Source organism: Varanus komodoensis, unplaced genomic scaffold (assembly GCF_004798865.1).
Source record: "Varanus komodoensis strain SLA01 unplaced genomic scaffold, ASM479886v1 scaffold17, whole genome shotgun sequence".
Classification (NCBI taxonomy): Eukaryota; Metazoa; Chordata; class Lepidosauria; order Squamata; family Varanidae; genus Varanus; species Varanus komodoensis.
In genome coordinates, this window is record NW_025335505.1 from 10,322,499 (window position 1) to 10,343,731 (window position 21,233).

At 39.9% G+C, this 21,233-nt stretch overlaps 1 protein-coding gene across 19 annotated transcripts in view; it reads left to right on the plus strand.

Moving 5' to 3' along the window:
• PTPRM (protein tyrosine phosphatase receptor type M) overlaps nt 1–21,233 on the plus strand; it is a 504,993-nt gene that overhangs the window by 317,619 nt on the left and 166,141 nt on the right. For 10 of the 19 annotated variants that reach the window (XM_044426604.1, XM_044426607.1, XM_044426608.1 and 7 more), the window contains one exon: nt 11,271–11,403. In XM_044426604.1, coding sequence (XP_044282539.1) covers nt 11,271–11,403 — 133 coding nt within the window. Of the gene's footprint in view, nt 1–11,270; nt 11,404–19,467; nt 19,498–21,233 lie in introns of all 19 variants that reach the window. The other 9 variants (XM_044426600.1, XM_044426602.1, XM_044426601.1 and 6 more) reach the window with 1 other exon arrangement.

The window sequence follows — 21,233 nt, forward strand, 5'->3', positions numbered from 1 at the left end:
GAATGGTTAGCTGAAACTAGCAGAATTAATAAATGCATATATAATAGCCCTGAAATTAAATTCAGAATCCACATGTTTCTGAAATAACTCCCACACTTACTAAAGATTACAAACTTTGACTGGGCTTTTCTTGTATTAGGTTCTTTTTATTTAGGTTCTTTTTATTTAGGCAACTTCATCAACATTCCAGTTAAGCCAAAAGTATATTTAACAGCACTGATATCTGTAGAATTGACCCTTCAGTTTTGTCACTTTTACCATGGTTGTCCAAATTTTGCCTTCCCCAACTTTGCACCCATGAGACATGTTGACCTGCAATTCCCAGGAGTGCAACCTGTCTGGAAGGTGGCAGGCAGAGGAAGGCTGCCCAGTTTGGTTTGGGCATGAATGAAACCTGCTCTAAATTCCGCTCGGGCTTTTAACTTTCTTTCAAGTGTTTTGTTTTCTTATATAACTATCATTGCCTGTTTGCCCTTTGTGCCTTATTTGCTACGATGTTATACCAATAGTGTTGTTTGTATCTGGAACGAAGGGTTCCAGGTTTTTGTAAACTGTTGCATCTCAGGGCATTTCCTTGCCTTATGTTCAGCTATGGTGACTTCTCATATGCAGGTGTTTCCTACAACAGGCAACAAAGCTCTGAATGAGAGTCAGCTATTTTCAAACAGTAGAGTCTGGTGGCTCCAGTGTCAGTGGGGTTGTATATTTACCCTGTGGTTCAGTCTGAAATTTTAAGGAGCTATTCAGGGTGCCAAAGCCTAGCCCCAAATTAGGTTCTGCACCATGGAAAGCTGCTTTAGCCTTTGGACTGAAACCTGGTGCATCACCCTTGATGTCAGAATCACTGGATTCAGCTCCCCTAAAATACCCAAGTATGGCTGTTGAAGAAATGTACAACGGACTCAATTGAATTCAGTATTCTTAAGAGTCCACCATGTGGATTCTACTGTGGGCTGGCTTTCCTAGGTCAGATGAAGTATGCTGGGCTTCTGTACTGATTTCTTGGTTTTGCATATTCTCGTGCAAATTTAGCTACAGAAAAGTACACAAAATAAGAAATACCAAATTAGTGCATTTCCCCTTACAGAGAAAAGGATAAAAATAAACATCATGGGGGATTTGTGCATAAATTCACACAAACAAGTAAGATCAAATGTGTGCAAATGCCAGATCCACACATGTGGATTTTGGGATGGTGTGGAAGTCACCCCAAAATCTGAAAATGACCAGTGGCACAGCTCTCTCTCTGTTGACATAGGCAGAATCCCTAATCCGGTTAATGGAGTCAGAGTTGTGCACAGGCTGTGTTATGAATATTTCAGCCAGGTTAGATAAAATCTTCTGATTGTCGGCCTGGATCAGCTGCCTGCCTTTGCCACCAATCTTTTTTCAAGCACATCTGCTTCGATTAGAGCTCTTAGCATTTGCTACAGCACTAGTTCAAAGATTCAGCTTCCCTCTATCCTGCAGAGTAGAATGTAGACTGAATGGAAAATGCTCTCTTTTCTGCAACACCAGCTGAATGCATTTTAATAGGCTGCAAGTGTCACTTGTGATTTATTGCCCCTTTTTGTTCTTTTATGTGTTGTATTTGTCATTTTGCTGTGGCGTTTCATCTATAAAACAGTATAGTTACAAGAAAATGCTAAGAGGATGCAGAATTGCCACAGGAGCTGCTCTTTCCTTCCACCCTCTCTTGCCACTGGAGCTGCTCTTTCCTTCCTCGCAGCTTTCTTTTTGGAACAAACGGCTGGGTCAGATAGTAGGTATTTTCTGCCAGAAATCGGTCTTTCCACTGGGAGTAAGTACACTTTAAATATGTGTATCCATGTACAGCACAAATAAATAGCTGCAGCTGGTGAATAATGCGGGAGGGTAATAGGAAAACAATGCCTTTTGCTGATGATGGCAGCCCCCTAAACAGTAAAAGACAGCTCAGACACAAGCAGGTTCCAGTGACATGTGAAGAATAGTGAAGAACTGAGGAGGAAAGTTCTTAGTGGGATATTAGGCCTGCTTTATTGTTATTTATGAAAAAAATCTTTTACCACACTTACATTAATACCCAGTTGAGTAGCTAACATCAAACATTCCAAAACTGCATTCTGTGGCCTTCATGATCATTGCTGCAAGAACTGATGCCCAGGGTACTTGCAATAGGATCGTTGGAAGAGGGTTGCCAAGATTGCAAACAAGATGCTGCTACTTTGTTCTTGTTGTTTTTCCCAAAAATAACCATTTCTATATATTGTTTTATTCTGACTCTATTTTAAGAGGGTGGTTTGACTGAAGTATAATTTATAAAAGAGAGAGAGATTTTAGGGTGGTTAATCTACAATCAGTAAGTTGAGGTGGTAAAGGGCTAAAAGGATTGACATTTTCTAACTATTGGACATTATTGGTACTCAAGTGAAGGACGAACTCACTGAAATTTCCAAGTCATCTTCAAAGACAACCAACATGTTCTTAAAAGATAGGAACAGTGAACCTTCACAATAACCATGTCTGATAAAAATAGTACTACTTTATTAGATTTTCCATGCTAATTTAACAAATATATTTGGATTTACCAAAAAAACCCCCTCCTTGATTCTTATTAAGTCTCCATTAAATACAGTCATTCTATTTCAGCACTTTTACATTGGAATCTCTTTCTCTCTTTGATGTTTGTTTAACAGAGTTAACAAACTGCAGAATTAAGACTTCTAAGTCAGTAGCAGTATGCCACTGAGCACTGAAATATTTTCCCTTTAGTTTCTAAATGTTGAAATGTTAGATACTAGATTTATTCTCTATTTATTACGTACAGTCTGTCTTGTTTGTGTAGGCAGCTGCTAGCCATTATTGGTGTTTGATTTTATATGTCATGTCAGAAAATGAACAGGTGAATGAGTTTAGGCACAGCAGTGCAATATATATAAAATCTGTAATGTTTGTACCATCTGTGTGGTTCAGGCTGGCACTCAGCTCCATGCAAAATATGTCAGCTTTGCTAGCAAGTAGAAACACGTGAATAAAAATATGAACTCATATCTCGAAGATCGTGCGTTGCCTGATCTTTGTGTTCCCATCCCTTCTTTCCTCCAAGTAGCCTCCTGTGCCACAAGCAGCATTTTTAGAATAGGACCCTTTCGAGAGGTGATTGCTGTATCTGTGAGGAAGCAGAGCAGAACTTTCCTTCCAGAAGCACAGGACTATGTACTTTTAGCTAACTGGGTAAAGCAGGGAGTTGTAGGACTTTTCTCTATCAAAATATGCATAGATAGTGTTGATACTATTGTGAAATGCAGCTTGGACAGCCCCTTAAATAAAAGAGATCCAACAAAATGATGCCCCTTGGTTTATTACCCAATTTCTAATGAACGGTATTGCTTTCACCATTAATCCCATTATTAACATGTGCTAATATAAAGCCTATCTATCATCTGTCTCTGTATCCAGATATATTTCTATTATATTTGATAATTCAGATGCAGACTGCAGATATTATACTTTTTCAATTAATGTAGGCCACTAATTGTGTAATGTGCTTGAGACACTTGCATTGCTATGCTCTTGTAGTGCCAAGCCAAAATGGCAGTGAGAAGGAGGTATTGTCCCACAATGTATTCTCTCTCTCTCTCTCACTCACTCACTCACATACTTTGCAAAAGAATGTTGTTCTTGTTGTTGTTAGTTGCGAAGTCGTGCCCAACCCATTGCGACCCCATGGACAACATTCCTCCAGGCCTTCCTGTCCTCCACCATCCCCCGGAGTCCACTTATGCTCACACCAACTGCTTCAGTGACTCCATCCAGCCACCTCATCCTCTGCCGTCCCCTCCTTCTTTTGCCATCTATTGTTCCCAGCATTAGGCTCTTCTCCAGGGAGTCCTTCCTTCTCATTAGGTGGCCAAAGTATTTGAGTTTCATCTTCAGTATCTGGCCTTCTAAAGAGCAGTCAGGGTTGATCTCCTCTAGGACTGACCGGTTTGATAGCCTTGCAGTGCAAGGGACTCGCAGGAGTCTCCTCCAGCACCACAATTCAAAGGCCTCAATCCTTCGGTCCTCTGCCTTCCTTATGGTCCAGCTTTCACAGCCATACATTGCAACTGGGAAAACCATAGCCTTGACTGTACACACTTTTGTTGGCAGGGTGATGTCTCTGCTTTTTAGTATTCTGTCTAGATTTGCCATAGCTTTCCTCCCCAGGAGCAAGCATCTTTTAATTTCTTGGCTGCAGTCCCCATCTGCAGTGATCTTGGAGTCCAGGAAAATAAAATCTGTCACTACCTCCATTTCTTCCCCATCTATTTGCCAGGAAGTGAGAGGACCGGATGCCATGATCTTAGTTTTCTTAATGTTTTCTTAATATAGGTTGCTCAAGAGACAAATAAGATGGTCTGGTACTCCCATCTCTTTAAGAACTTGCCACAGTTTGTTGTGATCTATACAATCAAAGGCTTTAGCATAATGAAACAGAAGTAGATGTTTTTCTGGAACTCCCTAGCTTTCTCCATGATCCAGCATATGTTGGCAATTTGATCTCTAGTTCCTCTCCCTCTTCGAAATCCTGCCTGTACTTCTGGTAGTTCTCGGTCCACATACTGCTAGAGCCTAGCTTGTACGATTTTGAGCATAACTTTGCTAGCATGTAAAATGAGTGCAATGGTGCGGTAGTCCCGTTTTCATGGTTAGATCACTGCCTACTGAGATTTGGACTGACAGCAGCTTTTCCCCTTCACAAAGGTGGGGGACCCATTAAGAGGGTCTCCCCCAAGATGCGAATGGATCCAAATGGTTTCCAGGGGGCATTGGGCTCCTGTCAAAGCCCCAGTCACATGGTGGAATGTAAAACTCACTCTTAAATGCCTTCATATTGCTCTGTGGTACACCCTGGAGCTGAGAGTGATGAAACAACCTCGGAGAAGGCTAGAGTCCAGATGGAGGAAAAGTCTCTGTGAATGCAACAGTAACCTAATATGTGTCTTCAGTCAGGTATATTTAAAGGCAATGAGGGCAGCAAAGAAACTACACATCACTACCTATATTCAGTCTTCCTTTTGCCACCCAACAGAGGTTTTCAAGGACTTGTTGCATTCTGGCCCCAGGGACATCTTGGAACTATCTCAAACCCACTATGATTTACTTGCTGGGCACTCCCAGCAAAAATTCTCTTTGTGTCCACTTGGATTCCAGAGTTAAAGCAGTTGTATCTGTGGACCAGGGCACAATCTGGTCCAGTTTTATTGAATGAGTTTCAGTTGGTGCTCGAGGATGTGGACAAGGTGCTTGGGCAGGTTTATGCAACCACTTTTATACTGAAACTTTGTCCTTCCTGGCTTATAAACACCAGCTAGGAAGGAATAGCAGGCTGGGCCAGGGAGGTCACAAATGCCTCTTTATTAGAGGGAGTGGTCCCATGCTTCTTTAAAGAGGTGGTGGTGAGTCCACTTGCATCCTTCTCTTGACCTGGGATATCTGAATTATTTGGCAAATATTCCTGACCTGGGCAAGATTTTTGAGAGGGTGGTTGCCAATCAACCCCAGATGCTCTTGGATGAGACTGACTGTCTGAATCCATTTGAATTGGGTTTCAGCCCTGGTTTTGGCACAGAAACAGCCTGGGACACCCTGTATGATGACCTTTGCTGAGAGAGAGTAGTGAGAATAGGACCTTGTCGATACAGCTGGACCTCTCAATAGCTTTTGATACCATCATCCATGTAATCCTTCTGGGGGAACTGTCTGAGTTAGTTGGGGATGCACATTGCTGTGGTTCCACTCCTACTTGGAGAGCCATCTCCAGAAGGTGGTGCTTGAAGAATAATGTTCAGCACTGTAGATTCTCCAGCATGGAGTTCCTCGGGGGTCTGTTCTGTCCTTCTTGCTATTTAACATCTACATGAAACTGCTGAGTGGGGTCATCCAGAGTTTTGGCATTTGTTGCCATCAGTATGCTGATGACAAGCAGCTCTATTTCTGCTTTTCATTGTCAGTAGGTAGGCGGTGGATGCACTAAACCGGGGTCTGACTGTAACAGTGGACTACATGAGGGCTAACAAACTGAAACTCAATCCAGACAAGACTTAGGTGCTGTTGGTGGGTAATTCCTCTGACCGGATGGATGGTGTTCAACTTGCTTTAGATGTGATTGCAGTCCCTCTGAAGGAGCAAGTGCATAGCATGGGGGTTCTCCTTGATCCATCCCTTTCACTTGAGTCTCAGGTGACCTCAGTGGTTTCTACCAGCTTCAGCTGTTGTCCCAGCTGCACTCCTACCTGGACAGAGATAGCCTGACTTCAGTAATCTATGCTTTGGGGATCTCTAAATTAGATTACTGCAATGCACTTTGCACAAGACTGCCCTTGGAGATGGTTCAGAAGCTGCCTGTATGCTTCTGGCCCCAATTGAAGGTGTTGGTTTTAACCTATAAGACTTTACATGGCTTAGGACTGCAGTACTTGACGAAGCGCTTCTCCCATCCACAGTATGCTTGGTCACTCCACTCAGCCTCTGAGGCCTTGCTCCAAGGGAAGCATGGAGGGTAGCCCCAAGGGGAAAGCTTTTCTCTGTTGTGGCCCCCTGCTTATGGATCAGCCTCCCGACTGAAGCACAACTGGTGCCAATTTTGTCATCATTTTGGCACAAAATTAAGATGGCCCTCTATGCCAAGGCATTTAAAGACTAATCTGGATACCCAGGGGCTTGAGGGAATTGCCATCCTGATGTTTTACCTAGTCTTCAGTTGTTATTATTTAGTTTTAACTATTTTAAACTTAATGTATCTCTGATTTTATATCTATTTTTATTGTATTACCTGTTTTATGGACTGCCCAGAGAGCTCAGCTGTGGGGCAGTGCAGAAAATTAATAACAACAACGATGACGATGATGATGATGACTGAAAGTGAAGCCATAGCTGTGCTTTGGATAATGAATAATAAAATGAGTAAAATATTTCCTTTCAAGCAGATCAAGGCTAAATTATAGTTACTTTTCTTGGTGTACAGCTGCTATGCTACTGTTTTAGCATCTATATGCTTCTCTAAGTTGTTTGTTTTGTTTTGTTTTTGTTTTTTTAGTTTTGGCACATGGAACTCACTGAAATAATCGTTAATCTGATTTATTGCTTTTAAGAGCTGCCATAATGCCACACTGTTCTTGCCAGTGAATTATTTTCGGCAAGGTGTTGGAGGGGTGCTGGCATAGGACAAATTCCGATTATCGCAAACCAACAGGCTGTGAAGAATACAAGATGAGCAGGCTGACTGGACACTCAGATAGGTTGGAGTGAACCCAGCACATCTTTAGCTCTCACTCTCTAGAGAAGCATTTCCCAACCTAGTGCCCTTCAGATGTTGGACTGCAATAACTCAACCGCAGCCCATGTTGGGATGATGGGAGTAGCAGTCCAACATATATGAATATTATTCTGTGTGCTGAGCAGCCTGAAGGTTCTTGCTGTGCTGTTGACTTCTGTCTCTCCTATGCATTCCAAGCTTGTTACCACTCCTGAATTCAACCTATTTAGGACTTAGGACCTTGGTGTACCCACTGACTGTAAATGCATGTGAAATACTTGAAGTTATGCCCACATCTTTAGCATTTGACCCAGTTCATGACTCAACTATACCTCAACTGCAAGTGTACAGGATTATGTTCTGCTGAGAAATGGAGCCATTTCCCATCTTTTAATTCAGAATTGCATTGTGGAAGACCCTTGAATTAGATCATCAAAGACAGAGTCACACCACTATTTGATAATTTAGCCCTGTCCTATTTTGCATGATTCTATGCTCCTAATCACAATGCAGCTGTCAGACAGGGGTATAACATTTCATTTCCCTGACCTTATCTACAATATGAGTTAAGGGTAGGTGCTGAAAAGTGATATTACTTTTATCCCGTTGCCTGCATAATAATTTGATTGCATGCCTCTTAAGGATATGAGTTTTTTGGAAGGTGTGATCATCTACCTTGCCCTCAGGAGGAACAAATGGATATTAACAAGTTTCTGTATTATACAGGGCAAAATTCAGAATAGAAAAGGGGGAAAATAAAAACTGCCATGGATTAGTTCAGAACAGGAAAAGTATGTTTTATTGGTGGCTGAACTTTCCTGTGCCTATTTTCCTGGTTGTTTTAAAACTTTGGCACGACGTTAGTTGATTGGAACATCTGTATAAGACATTTAGTTGGTGCAAAACCCACAAGTAATGCATTGAGCAAGTGCATTTAAAACTAACAAAAGTAAAGAAATAGTCCCAGCTGCTAATCAGGCTCAAATAGAAAATTAAAGGGAAAGATTCCTGGCATGATGGGTGTGAAATATTAGAGGCTTTTGTGTGTGTATTCAGCAAAGCATTTTGCATTTTACTTCTAAATGTATGTTTTGTTATACTTACATGTAAGGTTATATTGCAGAAAGGGTCATGATACGTTCAGCTATTGATTTGCTTAATTGCAAAAGTATTAAAATAATGTTTCCCCTAGCTTATTCCTGCTATCTTTTGTGCTGCATTCCAGTCCATAGGCACATTCACCGAAGCCGTGTTTGTTTCAGTGGCTGCCTGGATATGCCTAGCTATTGGCTAGATTGCAAGCCAGAGTACTTGAACTCCTGTAGCTGATGGCACTGAGGTTGCAGCAGCTCGTAAAGTCTGACAGGCATGAAATCACCACTGGTTGATAGTTATAGCACCAGGGCTGGCTTCTTTGATGATGATTTACGAATGCTTACCCCCTTGTCCTTGTCATGGCATAAACACAAAGATGTTGAATCGAGTGTGCAAGCTCCTATAAGCTTCTGCACATATTGGAGTCATTGGGATTGGCACACCTAGGGGTCTTGCGTGCCAGAGATCACAATTCTATTTCCTTGCATACAAGAAAGCTGGAAAATGGAAGTGTAAGAATATAGGAAGCACAGCAAAAAAGAAATGCAAAACTATGCCACATGACAGAAAGTAGTTGTTTTCTTCAATTATAGGTTTGTATTTGGAACCTTCCATTCAAATATTACTTGTTATTTCTGTTTATTATGATCTGTTAAAAATTGAATCTGGTATGTGCATAGATTGATTAAAATGGCTAGTGTTCCCTTCCATTTTTCTTCAGAAAAATAGTGTGTTCCTAAACTATTGAAATAAGAGCAAGTATCAACCCACTCATACTGTCTTGCCATCTTGGGCCCCAAATTCTCTCTGCTGATGCGATCTTTCTGCTGAGCTACAGCAGAGCCCTAAGGACTGCCATAGACAGAAGAGAACGCAGAATGAAGGTGGGCATTGTGATATGAGCAAGGGTGGACAGAAGGCAGATCTAGATCTATTTGTAGCTTTTGAGAATAGTTAGAATGGATCAAGTATTTCTGACTCCACTGGTTTACCAATAACAACCACAAAGTGACTCCCATGCATATCCTAAGTTCTACTTCTGAAATAAAGATTAGGACCAGGACTGGGTTTTTGCATAGAAGGTTTATAAACTCCCTTTACTTTTGGTCTTCAAAAGAAACTCCCAGCTTCAAAATTTGTGAATTATATGGGTGTGTCATTGGTACCAGACTCCTGTTGGAGGATCTTAGGGTACTAGTAAAAAACAAAATAAAAATCAAAGTAGTTCCCACAAACCTGATGTCTGCCCATCTCTGATATTAAATGTTAGTTCTGCCCCTTACTGATTTGTTTACTTAGTTTTTAACAACATTTTATACCTCTCAATAACTGATACTTCAGTGCAATGCCAGCCCTTTTGTCAATTTTGCTAGCATGTATATGTGGTGGAAGTAGCTACAGACTGCTGGAATTAAAAACACATTGTGTTAATGACTGTTCCAATATGATCCAGTTAGGCCTAATAGTAAAAACACACCACCTGTGTATCCACGGTTGGCTAATTGTGTCATTCTGCTGATGGAACCGATTCTGTCAGCAGGACTGGACCAGGAGGAAGCAATTCCCCCAGCCGCCTGCACACATTCAGAACTTCTCCCAGGAGCTGGAAAACCCTCCGGAACATTGCTTAGGCAACACAGAAGGGTGCAGAGGGAGAAGGTCCAGCTGAGCTAGGAAATGGCTGTTCGCATGGCATTACTAGGCCCATCCTCCCAGGAATGGTTATTCATTGCATCGTTGCTAGACAAAGGGGATGATGAAGAAGAAGAAGAAGGGTTAGAACTCAGTCACGCTTTCGAAGACCTTGATGAGAACAGCAGTGTGCTAACCCCCTAATGTTGAACTTTAATTACATTTAACTTTTTTCTCCACCTACATCCATGACAATCCAAAGGATCCTTAATGATGAAGCTTATAAATCAGACTCCTTTCTAACATGTCATCTTCACATGTCATTCTAACATGTGAAGGTGACATGGTGCCTCAAATGATAAATGCCATCATATTTTGATTAAGAAGTCAGAAGTCCTTTAAGGGGGTCAATACGGTGAATTTAATCCACCATCCTTACCATTTTAAACATTATTTCAGGGGGAAAATGGGTGTTTCATGAAAAATGAGTGTTTCATGCGAGTCTGATGTGCCATCACATTATACAGTAAACAGAACAAACAGGGAGGGGTTTTTTGTTTTGTTTTGTTTTGTTTTATTCTTGTGAAAAGGATGCTATAAAAGCTTAAGATAGTGGCTGCTGCTGTAAGGCACTGGTTATCTCATTTAAACAGATATTAAATGTGGGTGCCAGTAGTATGATCATCAGCTGCTTCCCATTTTCTGAATAAATTGCTTAGAAGGAGTCTTTTGCCTACCAGATGTGACCTAGATTTAGATTTCCAGAGGCAAAAAAGTCTATTGTGTAAAAACAAAACAATTGCTGGTAAAAAAATGCATGGCAAATGAGCTTATCTCACATTTCCAGGTGTTTAAGCTAATATGTTAAGGAATTACTGCTTCATTTATAAAAAAAATAATTGCAGAAAATGTTTCAGCAAATCAAATGTGGTTAAAGGCTTATGTTTATTGTTATGTTGTTGGCAATATTTTTAAATAACAAGACCAAAAGGGAGAATAACACAGATAATTAAAAAATACAGAAACCTGGTATGTGAGATAGGTTATGGTATAGGTGTAGCACTCGGATTTGGTTTAGCATTATGAACAAGTACACTTCTTTCAGTGCATATCAATTCCAGTTCACAACAAATCCTAAGAAAGCAGCCTTTTGTCATCTGCCTGATCTGATAATTATTCTTATGAGTATGAAAAATATAATAAGTAAAATCTGCAATGTCTTAATTCTTTTCCCCTCTCCTTTTAAAATGTGCTTCTGTAGGTGCTGCTACTAGAAAGCCAGACCCAGAACCAGAGAAGCAAACAGACCACACTGTTAAAATAGCTGGAGTCATTGCAGGGATCTTGCTGTTCGTTATTATATTTCTTGGGGTTGTATTGGTTATGAAGAAAAGGTGAGTAGTTAATAAATATTTCTCTGTATATCTACTTGTATTGCAACATCTCCTGCAGCATTTTTAAATGAAACACATGCAAAGTTTCCAACCACTTTTATGAAAAGTTGAAACTAGAAATGCTACTTATTTTCCCAAAAGCCTTGCTACCCTTGGATGAAACTGTGATATCTGACTCTTTTCTTCTGGAGCATTCTTAATAAATTAATGTTAGCCCCTTTGTGTTAAAAATCCCTGAAGCTGGTAAGTCTAACACTCTGTCCTGCACAGTCAACCCAAATTAAATAAGGATACTGTTTATCTGTACCTACACTCATTCTAAGAGTTAAGGTACAGAGGAGAGATGTTTGATTTCTTGCAGAATTCTCAGAAACTGGCCCGTATATAATATAAAAGAAAGCACAATAAAAAAGACCCTATGTTTTGGATCCAATCTCTATGACTAGATCCAAAGGACCTGAAGAGCCTTGTGGTGCAATAATGGGATGGGTTCTACAGCTTTTCTTACGCTTCTGTTTGTGAAAGATGTCTCGCAGTATGCAAAAACAGCAATATCTTTGAATTTAGTTTCATTTTGCTCCATACACTGCTTTAGTAGAAGAAGTAGAACATTCCCTCTGTGAGTGGACAACTCCTTCCGCAAACAAAAAGAAATGTTCAAATCTGACCCAATTGTAGGACAGAAATTTAAGACTGGATTTGCTGGCTGAATTCTTTGTATTTATATTCATTGTATTATAATTATATTTTACAGTGCACACTTCCCCCATGAAAACAAATTAAATGACTGTATTATTATGATGCTGAAAATAACTTAGGGATGGTTCACGGAGTATTTGTTAATGAGTGACAAAAGTCTGTTCTGAATATAATATTAGCAGCCTGATAAATGGTTAGCTGTCGTAATAATATGAAGTATTTGAGATATCTAACTGAGGTCAAGATGAGATACATCAATAAGAAATATGAGACCATCAGTATGGCAATGGCAGTTGGTAACAGTACTGCATACTACAGTAGAAGATCAGCAAGGTCAATATCTTTATAATGCTTAGGCTAAGCTTAGGTTGTTCTGTCACTGAAGCTCTGGTTTGATAGGCTATCTGATTGTTTGTCATTAGAATGCTTCTTTCCTTTGCAGTTACAGTCATCCTAAATGCAGGTCACACCACTGCAATTTCTAGCAGCTTCATGTTCTTTAATGATGTCAGGTCTATTGGCCATAAATCTTGGAGAGTTCCAAAACTGAAATGCTTTGCCAATCAAACTAGATTTGCAAAATACTGCATGTTTATTGAAGTAACCAGCACATTAGAATGAACCCATGATACTGAACTAGATGGAATTCACTGTCTTAAGTTAATGGAATGAACCTATCAATGAAGTGCGGTTGAAAGCTGCAGAAGTCAATGAACCTCTGTGAAAAAGGAAGAAAATAGTAAGTTTGAGTTTTGGTTAACTTTCAGAAGCCAACTCAAAGCATTGAATTTATACAACAAAATCAGCTTGATGTTTCATAGTTTTAAATTCTGTATATACTTGATGCATTTTGTATTTAAAAAAATCTTCAAACAGTAAAATCCAAATCCCATGACGTACTAGTTCCCTTTTGCTCAACACTGGTTGGGCCTGGAATACTGTGTCCAGTTCTGGGAAACATGCAGAGAAGCCAGAAAGGATTCAGAGGAGGGCAGCATGGATGAACGGGGACTGGAAGCAAAGCCCTGTCAAGAGCGATTGAAAGAACTGGGCATATTTGGTCTTGAGAAGAGAGGACTGAGGAGAGATACAATAGCACTCTACAAGTACTCCTCAAGACCTTTTTATGTAACCAATATTTTAAAGTTAATTAACTTTAATGGTATATTTATTTAATTCATTTTAACCATGTTATTTTACACTCAGTTGTGGTGTAGCCTGTTTATTTATTTTAGGATTGGTGGGGTTTTAATGATTGTAAACCACCCAGAGAGCCCTCTGGGCTATTGGGGTGGTATATAAATGCAATCCATCCATCCGTACATACATACATACATACATACATACTTGAAAGGCTGTCACAAGGAGAATAGCCAGGAAGGATTTTTTCTTGATCATCCCAGAGTGTAGGACACAGAATAAGGGGCTCAAGTTACAGGAAGCCAGGTTCTAGTTGGACATCAGGAAGAACTTTCTGACTCTTAGGCCAATACAACAATGGAAGCAATTACCTGAGGAGCTTGTAGACTCTCTCAAATTAGAGGCATTCAAGACGCAACTGGGCAGCCATCTGACAGGGATAGTTTAACTTGGAGTCATGCACTGAGCAGGGACTTGGCCCCAGTGGCCTTATGGCCTCTTCCAACTCTACTGTTGTATGATTCTAAACAGTAATCTGGCCTAGAGGCATGTCCAGAATCAGGTGGGAACTGAGTAACATGCCCAGATCAGGAAGATTTTACTGTAATTATACTGACTTTTAAAATAAAAAATCCAGGTCAACAACTATCCATCATGTTAAATTATGTCAAAGTGTAGGTTACTTAGTGTAAAGGAATATTGTAGAAAAGTTTTTCCATATCCATAAGCAGCACATGAGGTTTCTTGTCAACTACTAGCCAGGACTGGGAGCATATTCTTTAGCTTCTGTGAACCAACCTTCATATAATCACCTCCCAGAAATGGAGCTTTCTATGGTATCTCTGAGATAGACAGACAGGCAGATATAAAATTTGTTCCCATTTTGGGTTTTTTCCCCATTGACAAACATTTAGATATCACTTTCAGATATCTAAAGCTTATATATGTGTGTGCTTGCAGTAGGAAGTGGTTGGTTCTTTTACTGCACTATACTGATGATAATTTTGGTTAATATTTGTATGGCAAATGAACCTAAATATTTCTGTCAAGCAGTAAAACTATTTTAAGTCCTAATAATAAAACAGCAAAATACTGCCATAAAACAGAAATACCAGCATTTAAACTGAGTAATTGATATTTTATTATTATTTGAGCATCTAGTTGTAGAATGAGAGGAGAATATTTTCCAGTTAATACTTTCCGGGGAGGGGTGGGTAGAGAGTTTCCATTACCTTGCAGATGACCAATGTTACAGGCCAAAGCATCACCAATTCTGTGGATAGATGAAGTTAAAAAAGAAACATCACATAAACTTAAGAAATCAACTAAGAGATACGCACTTTTTAATTTAAGTATCCAGAGGACTCCAGCATTTTGGTGGTTAGTCAGCAAAGCAAGAAGGCAGAACTTCAGAGTGCAAGAAAACATTGAGAGCCCTGGACTTTGACTATTGGCAGAACAGAATATGCTGAACAGCATAACTAGTTCATAGGGACACTGTCAGAAGCAACACATTGTCTGGGTCAAGTCATCCGAATATATTTGCTACATATTCATAGTAAACTTTGCTTAGCAATAGGTAATACCTGATATAACTTAAGTCCTTACTGGCATCTGGTCAGAATCCATAGTCTATATCAGGGTGTAATCTAAACTGACCATAAAAGATGTCACAGTTTTCTGTAACTGCTAATTTACTCCAAGGTTAAGACACTAGACTAACAGATATCTTGTTCTGAGGTTCATTCTTTTGTTGCTAAGCTGAAGGTCTGTTAAAAATGATGATCCTTAGACATCAGCACCTACCGTCGGAACGGCCAACTCCTCCTTTTGTTACAAGTTGTAGACACAGTGATACAACAGCTTCTTCAGAGAAACTAAAGGGACCTAGGAGCTTGGCAAATTCCCACTCCAGATTCCCAATCCAGATTCCTGCAGCACCTCTACCAAGCCTATTGCATGAGTGTGGGGCTTTGGGTGTGGTAGAAGGGTTGTTCTTCTGTTGGAATGACTCTTTCCACAGAGGATCCTCTTTACCTGGAGAAAGCTTTGTGGGTGTGGAATCAAATAATGACATTGTTCCCACCAGAATTTGGGATCAAATTGGAATCTCAAGCCCCTTGTTTCCTTGACATGCTTGGGCCCTGAACTATATCAGCTTCAAGGAATTCAAAGAAAAAAATTGAAGAAATTCTCATGGGTTGTGTTCAGGGTTATTGTGGTTTCTTTACTTACGAAGTGACTGAGGAATTGATGTGAGTGTCCTTTCTTACAGTGGCTTTCTGCATGGTAGTTAAAGCCCAGAGGAAGATGGCATGAGGTAATTTAGCCCATGGGGATTTTTCAGATCAGGAAGCATGTAGTATGCTTGGCCACTTCACAGTGATTTGGTAAACTTTACAACATCATCAAAATAAACTGAAAATAAATTACGGTATGCCTTTCCAGAAGACATGTTTCCCAGAAAAACTCCGAGAGCTTTCTTTCTTAACCTTCTCCTCAGCTCCAAAGAGTAAAATGGTACTATGGACACAGACCTGTGCGTGTTTAGACAGGAACAAACGAATCCTTCAATTTTCAGCAATCTCCAGCCAGCTTTGCAGGACATTATTTCCTGTGAACATGGATAAGAGTGTACCTTTAGATAAATATTCTGCACCATAGGGGTTTTGGTTTTTGTTTTGCTTTTGTTTGGTTTTTTTGGTAGTGGCCTCCTCTCTCCATCTTCTCCGAAACACTCCGAAACAATGCTCCGTGCTAGATTTTGCATTATGGAGAATGCAAAACATAGACTAGGTTGCCAACACAGTTGCTGCTGGTGCCACTAGCGGTGGCAGCACAAAAAGAACACCCAGTTGTTGGCATTGGGCGTAGTTCATCTATAATATAACCTTCAAACGTTGTTGACTTAGATGCTGATTGAGAAGTGGAGGAGGAGGTAGGGTTGAAACTTACAGCTGAGATACCAAGGCCGATGGATCCAAAGGTAAGTCTGGCAGTCTCTAAGAACCAGACACTTTCAGGGTCAGTGACAAAATTCTAGTGAGCAAACTGGAATGGATCAGAAGGGACTTAAGATCATTCATCCAATCATACGGTGTCAAGATGGTGGACCAAATGAGAAGTGTTAGATGTCCAGGCAGTTGGCCCATAAGAATTATATTCCAGCATGGAGGTGGAGTCCAGCTGTTTTTGTTTGGATGGGAGGAAAGGTATTCGGTTTGGGGTCAGCTTCCTGTCATTAAAGCACAAAGCTTTGTCCTGTGGTTATTGATTTCTGCAATTGACTTTTGCATCACAAAGCCACTCTAGCTGGTCAGTTTTAACATAATAAAGGTTTCTAGTTAGAAAGACTGTCCAAATCTGCTTGAAAGGAGGAAGAGAAGACCAGCCCATGGCACAAAACCTTTCAGGAAAAAAGGATGTGCTACATCATCTGCAATTGCTGAGGCCTACCTGTGACAAATGATTGGAGAATTTCTCATGGTCCTGCAAAAAGCCAGTAAAATTGTCCCTCACAAAAGGACAGAGAATTTCAAGAGACTGTACATTTGCAGCTCTGTTTTCCCTGCTATTGGTATTTTTATAGTAGGTGTATGAGGCTTTATGTTTGAGAATCCTTGACACTTAGATGCTGTAGTTCTTAATGCCAAGCACGTGGAACTACATAAAACAGATTACTGAAAAGCAATCCTAAATCTGAGACTGACCTCTCTGGCAGGCAGTTCCTACCAGCTCACTGCAGTGTCAATGGGAAAACCACCACTCATACATTTATTATAAAATTCAATGTAAGCATATCTGGAGCAAACTTCTCTTCAGTTTTCTTCCAGTATATCAAATTGAAATGTTGAGGCATTTGCTGAAATTAAAGCCCCTGATTCTTCAGCCTTTTTTATACAGAATGATTCATCTCAATACATTTTTGACACAATTTTGCAGCTAAGGACTTGACAATTTTACAGTGATTTATTATATTTATTGTTGTTTCTGAAATTACTATACCACTCTGAGTTGTATGGAACATTTATACCAATTATACTGCTTTCCTGTAATTACAACATATGACAAAGACTGGAGACTGCTGTGTCATGAGATCCTAAATCAGAATGTAGGGATGAATATTGTTGAATTAAGAGAATTTATGTCTTCATTGGTACAAGCCCACGCTCTACCTTTTTCTCAGTCATTGGTAGGCAGAGGCATTTTCATAGGAACAGTCATTGGTAGGCAGAAATATTTTCATGGAAAATGCGTTCTTATTCAAGGTCAGCTTTGTTGGTGGTAGTGGGACATTTTTTGTTTTGTTTTGCATGACTCAAAAATGCAAGAACAAATATAAATGCAGCTTTCCTACCGAAACAGCATATTACATTCTCCTTTTATATAGAATTTTAACAGGCATGCATTTAGCAAATATGCCACATGTTATTAAATATTAAGCAAGCAGCTCCTTGTGTTTAAACAATACTGTTAGCATCAGAAAAATAAGAATATAAAGCTGGCAAACATTTCTCCAGGCAAAGAAGATGAGAGAGAAAATTTGATGAAAGCCTCATTTTCAAAGGAATGCCTGCAGCATGTAGCTGCAGGCAAGTTAGCATTAGCTGTAGTCCTTTGTAAGGCCTATTTATATCAGAGTGTTGGGGGTTTTAGTTTTTTGCCATACTGGAAAACATACTGTGGTTGTAAAGATTATCAATACTAAAGCACTTATTTCTATATTTCATGTTGCTGCTATTTGAGTATTACTTTTAGTTATCATTAAAATACATAAGAAATATTAACAAGGTTCTTCTTCACTTAGTATATATATTTTAGAATGATTTGCTTTTTTGTGAATGATTGATCCAGCCTTTTTCTGTGTTAGAAAAGAGGAGGTTGTGGGTTGGATGGAAGCACAAAGGCACTTGTAGTACAAGCACTATGTACTTATGTTATCTCTTAATCCATAGATTTACGGATAGAGAAGATCACTAATCCCTGCTGTAGTCTGTTCACTTTCCCTGGGTGGGGGGAGTGTGACACAACTATTGCAGTCACTGGTGCAGGAATACCCTTCACTCTGGTGGGGGAAAGAACTTGTGGCCCACCATAGGAGAAGGTCTGCATCGTCTATCAACCCTAGCCAGCATAACCTATGATAAAGGGTGATGGTTAGATGACCTGGTGGGCCGCAAGTTACTCACTGCCGCTTTGCTCTTTAGTCTTAGATGCATTGCCTTTTAGCAGGCCTGCATCCTTGGTTAGCTGCCAGTTCCATCAGAGCCCACCAGCAGTAAGGCTTGCCCTTGGCCTTTGCTTGCTTCTCGGCTTCCGCTAACACCAAGGCTTACCTCAAAATCCCATAGGTGGCTGTGATCTGCTCACCGTTTAAATGTTCAGGATCCTATGTTTGGGGCATTATGAGAATTAAAATGGTAAGCAACTCTTCACTGGCCTGCACGGGTCCTTGTGCTCTGGCCACCACCACTGATAAGGCCATTGAGGGCTGCGGGCAACCACACTGGAGAGGGAACAGAATGATTTTTTAGTCATTGGGAAGATTTTGGTTTTATGAAGCATGTTTAAGATTTGAATGAAGGAAGAAAACTTTGTTTTTTAATTCTGAAAAACATATTTCTTGATGCATTTGACTGTATTTTTAAAAATTACATATATAATGATACATTGTGGGTAAAATGCCAGCCCACACATCCAAACTTTATTGACATTGTTGACATTAGATGAAATGTGTTGAGAGGTCGATAACTTCCATAAGATAGATCTGTACCAGATCCTTGGGATCATACAACCCACAGTACGCTGGCAAAACAAACTTGTTATGAAATGTTACTGTTCCAGATTTCTTACTGATGTTTTAGAGATGGCATGCTATTCTTTCTAGCGTAACTATTATAATGTGAAATGTAAGCATGGCTAATGAATTAACATGTGTGTGTTACGAACAGTATGTGTGTAGGATACATGGTTGAATGGTTAAGTGTGTTAAAAACCTCATTGAGAAATTTGTTAGTGATTGTTTAAGCTTTGTGAAGAGTGGATATGTCATCTTTCTGCTCCAAATGTGGTGCATGATGTTTCTGAGATGCATTCTTGCTACCTTTTCATTTGTTTCTCCAATTCTAGTCTCATCTTGATTTTTTCATACATTAATATTTGGCTTTTCTTTCCTTCCATTTCATCTTTTCCTCCACTGCCTAAATCCTTCCACCATCATGGCAGAAGAAGCTATCACTCCTACACTTATTACCTGTAAGTAACTTATCTGTGCATCATCAGAGACATGCTTTCTGCCATGTTGTTCTTCTATGCATGAACAGTGTATACTAATGATTCAGATTCTGTTGTGAAACTCAAAACACTTTTCCGCTTTGCTTGAAACAAAACATCTCCATGCCATTGTAATCAAATCCAGTTTCTGTTTAGGCTTCCTTTGCCACGTACTGTGTGTTACAGTCTTGTATTTTTTTCCCATCAAAATAATACAGTGTAAGCACTATTATGAAGAAGTGCTTTTAAACAAGATAAATTTGCGTACCTCTAAGTGGAAGACTTATAGCCCGATCATGTGCATGTTTACTTAGAAGTAATTGCCATTGTGTTCACGGGGCTCATTCCCAAATAAGTGAGCACAGAATTGAGGCAACAGGGCTTTCTACTTCTTATCCTTGTTGAAAATCTGGTGATGTATGTACATGTGTAATCATCTATCATATATCCATTGCTGTATACATTTAAATCCCATCCATAAAGAAACATATTGCTTAAATGTCATTAGATATTATGGAGTTAAGTTGTTGTTATTTTGACCCCAGAACAGTATACAAAGTAGAAGAGATTGTTTTCTATATTTAGTCAGAAAAAAGCAAATTCACAGGAGGGTGGGTTTGCTTGTTTGCTTGCTTGTTTTCAAGACACAGTTTTGAATAGACGAAAAATGTTCGTTGTGACCTGCCTCTTTCCTACTGTTTTCTGAAGAAATTGTGCTGGTGAGTGCAATGTAAATGATTCATAATTGTACACATGTAGGTAATTCATAGAGAACCCTGTTTGGCTGAGGAGAGCTGTTGCCTTTATGCCAGGTGGCAACCCCTGGCCCTCCAGATCCCATTATCCCTTAGCATTTGCTAGTCTAAGTAAGGCTTGTGTGAGTGGCAGTACAACAGTTGGAGCACCCCCTCTGTGCATGATGTAAGCATCCAGGGACTTCTGACTGAATACTAATGGAAACAGAATGCTGGAATTCTGCTCCAGTGCAGCCGGCTTCTTCTTACTTTCATAGGGTAAATGCACAGGCAAGGATTTTAAAGGAAGGTGTGGAATAGTAATTAGGCAAGCAGATAGCAAACAAACAAACAAACAGTCATCTTGGGTCACAGCAATACAGATTTCAGTGCACTTCTGAGTTAGATTTTGGCGCGCGCAGGCCACATTTTCACTATGTATATGGAGCAAGTATGTTGTTAGGTACAGAAGATTCAAGCCTATCGGACCAAATAAATGCACAGATTTGAATATGGTACTTTATATACACAGATATATGTGCATAAATAGATGCAATTCATATATTTTTAAATATTACAGGAGGCAAGCTAATTAACCTCTTGCTTGCTTTCAGGGCAGAACTGAACTGTGTGATGTCCCAAATTATGCTTGCTCAAAATTTACCGTTCATGTGCCTTCACTTCCTTTGGTCTTCAGGTCTAAATCTGGATGGGGACGATAAAGTGCTTGGCACCAGCAAAAATTTGCATGGCATCTAGATTTACTGCTTAATTTATTTACTTATTAATCCAAATTGAATATGGTACCTGGCAAGGTGAAAGTGTGCGAATGTATGGATTACTATAATAATCCATCTTCTGGGCTGCAAACTTACACAACCCTCATTAAACATAGCAGGATGCACGCGCTCGGTCTCCCTCCCTCCCTCTCTCTCTCTCTCTCTCTCTCTCTCTCTCTCTCTCTCTCTCTCTCTCTCTCTGAAT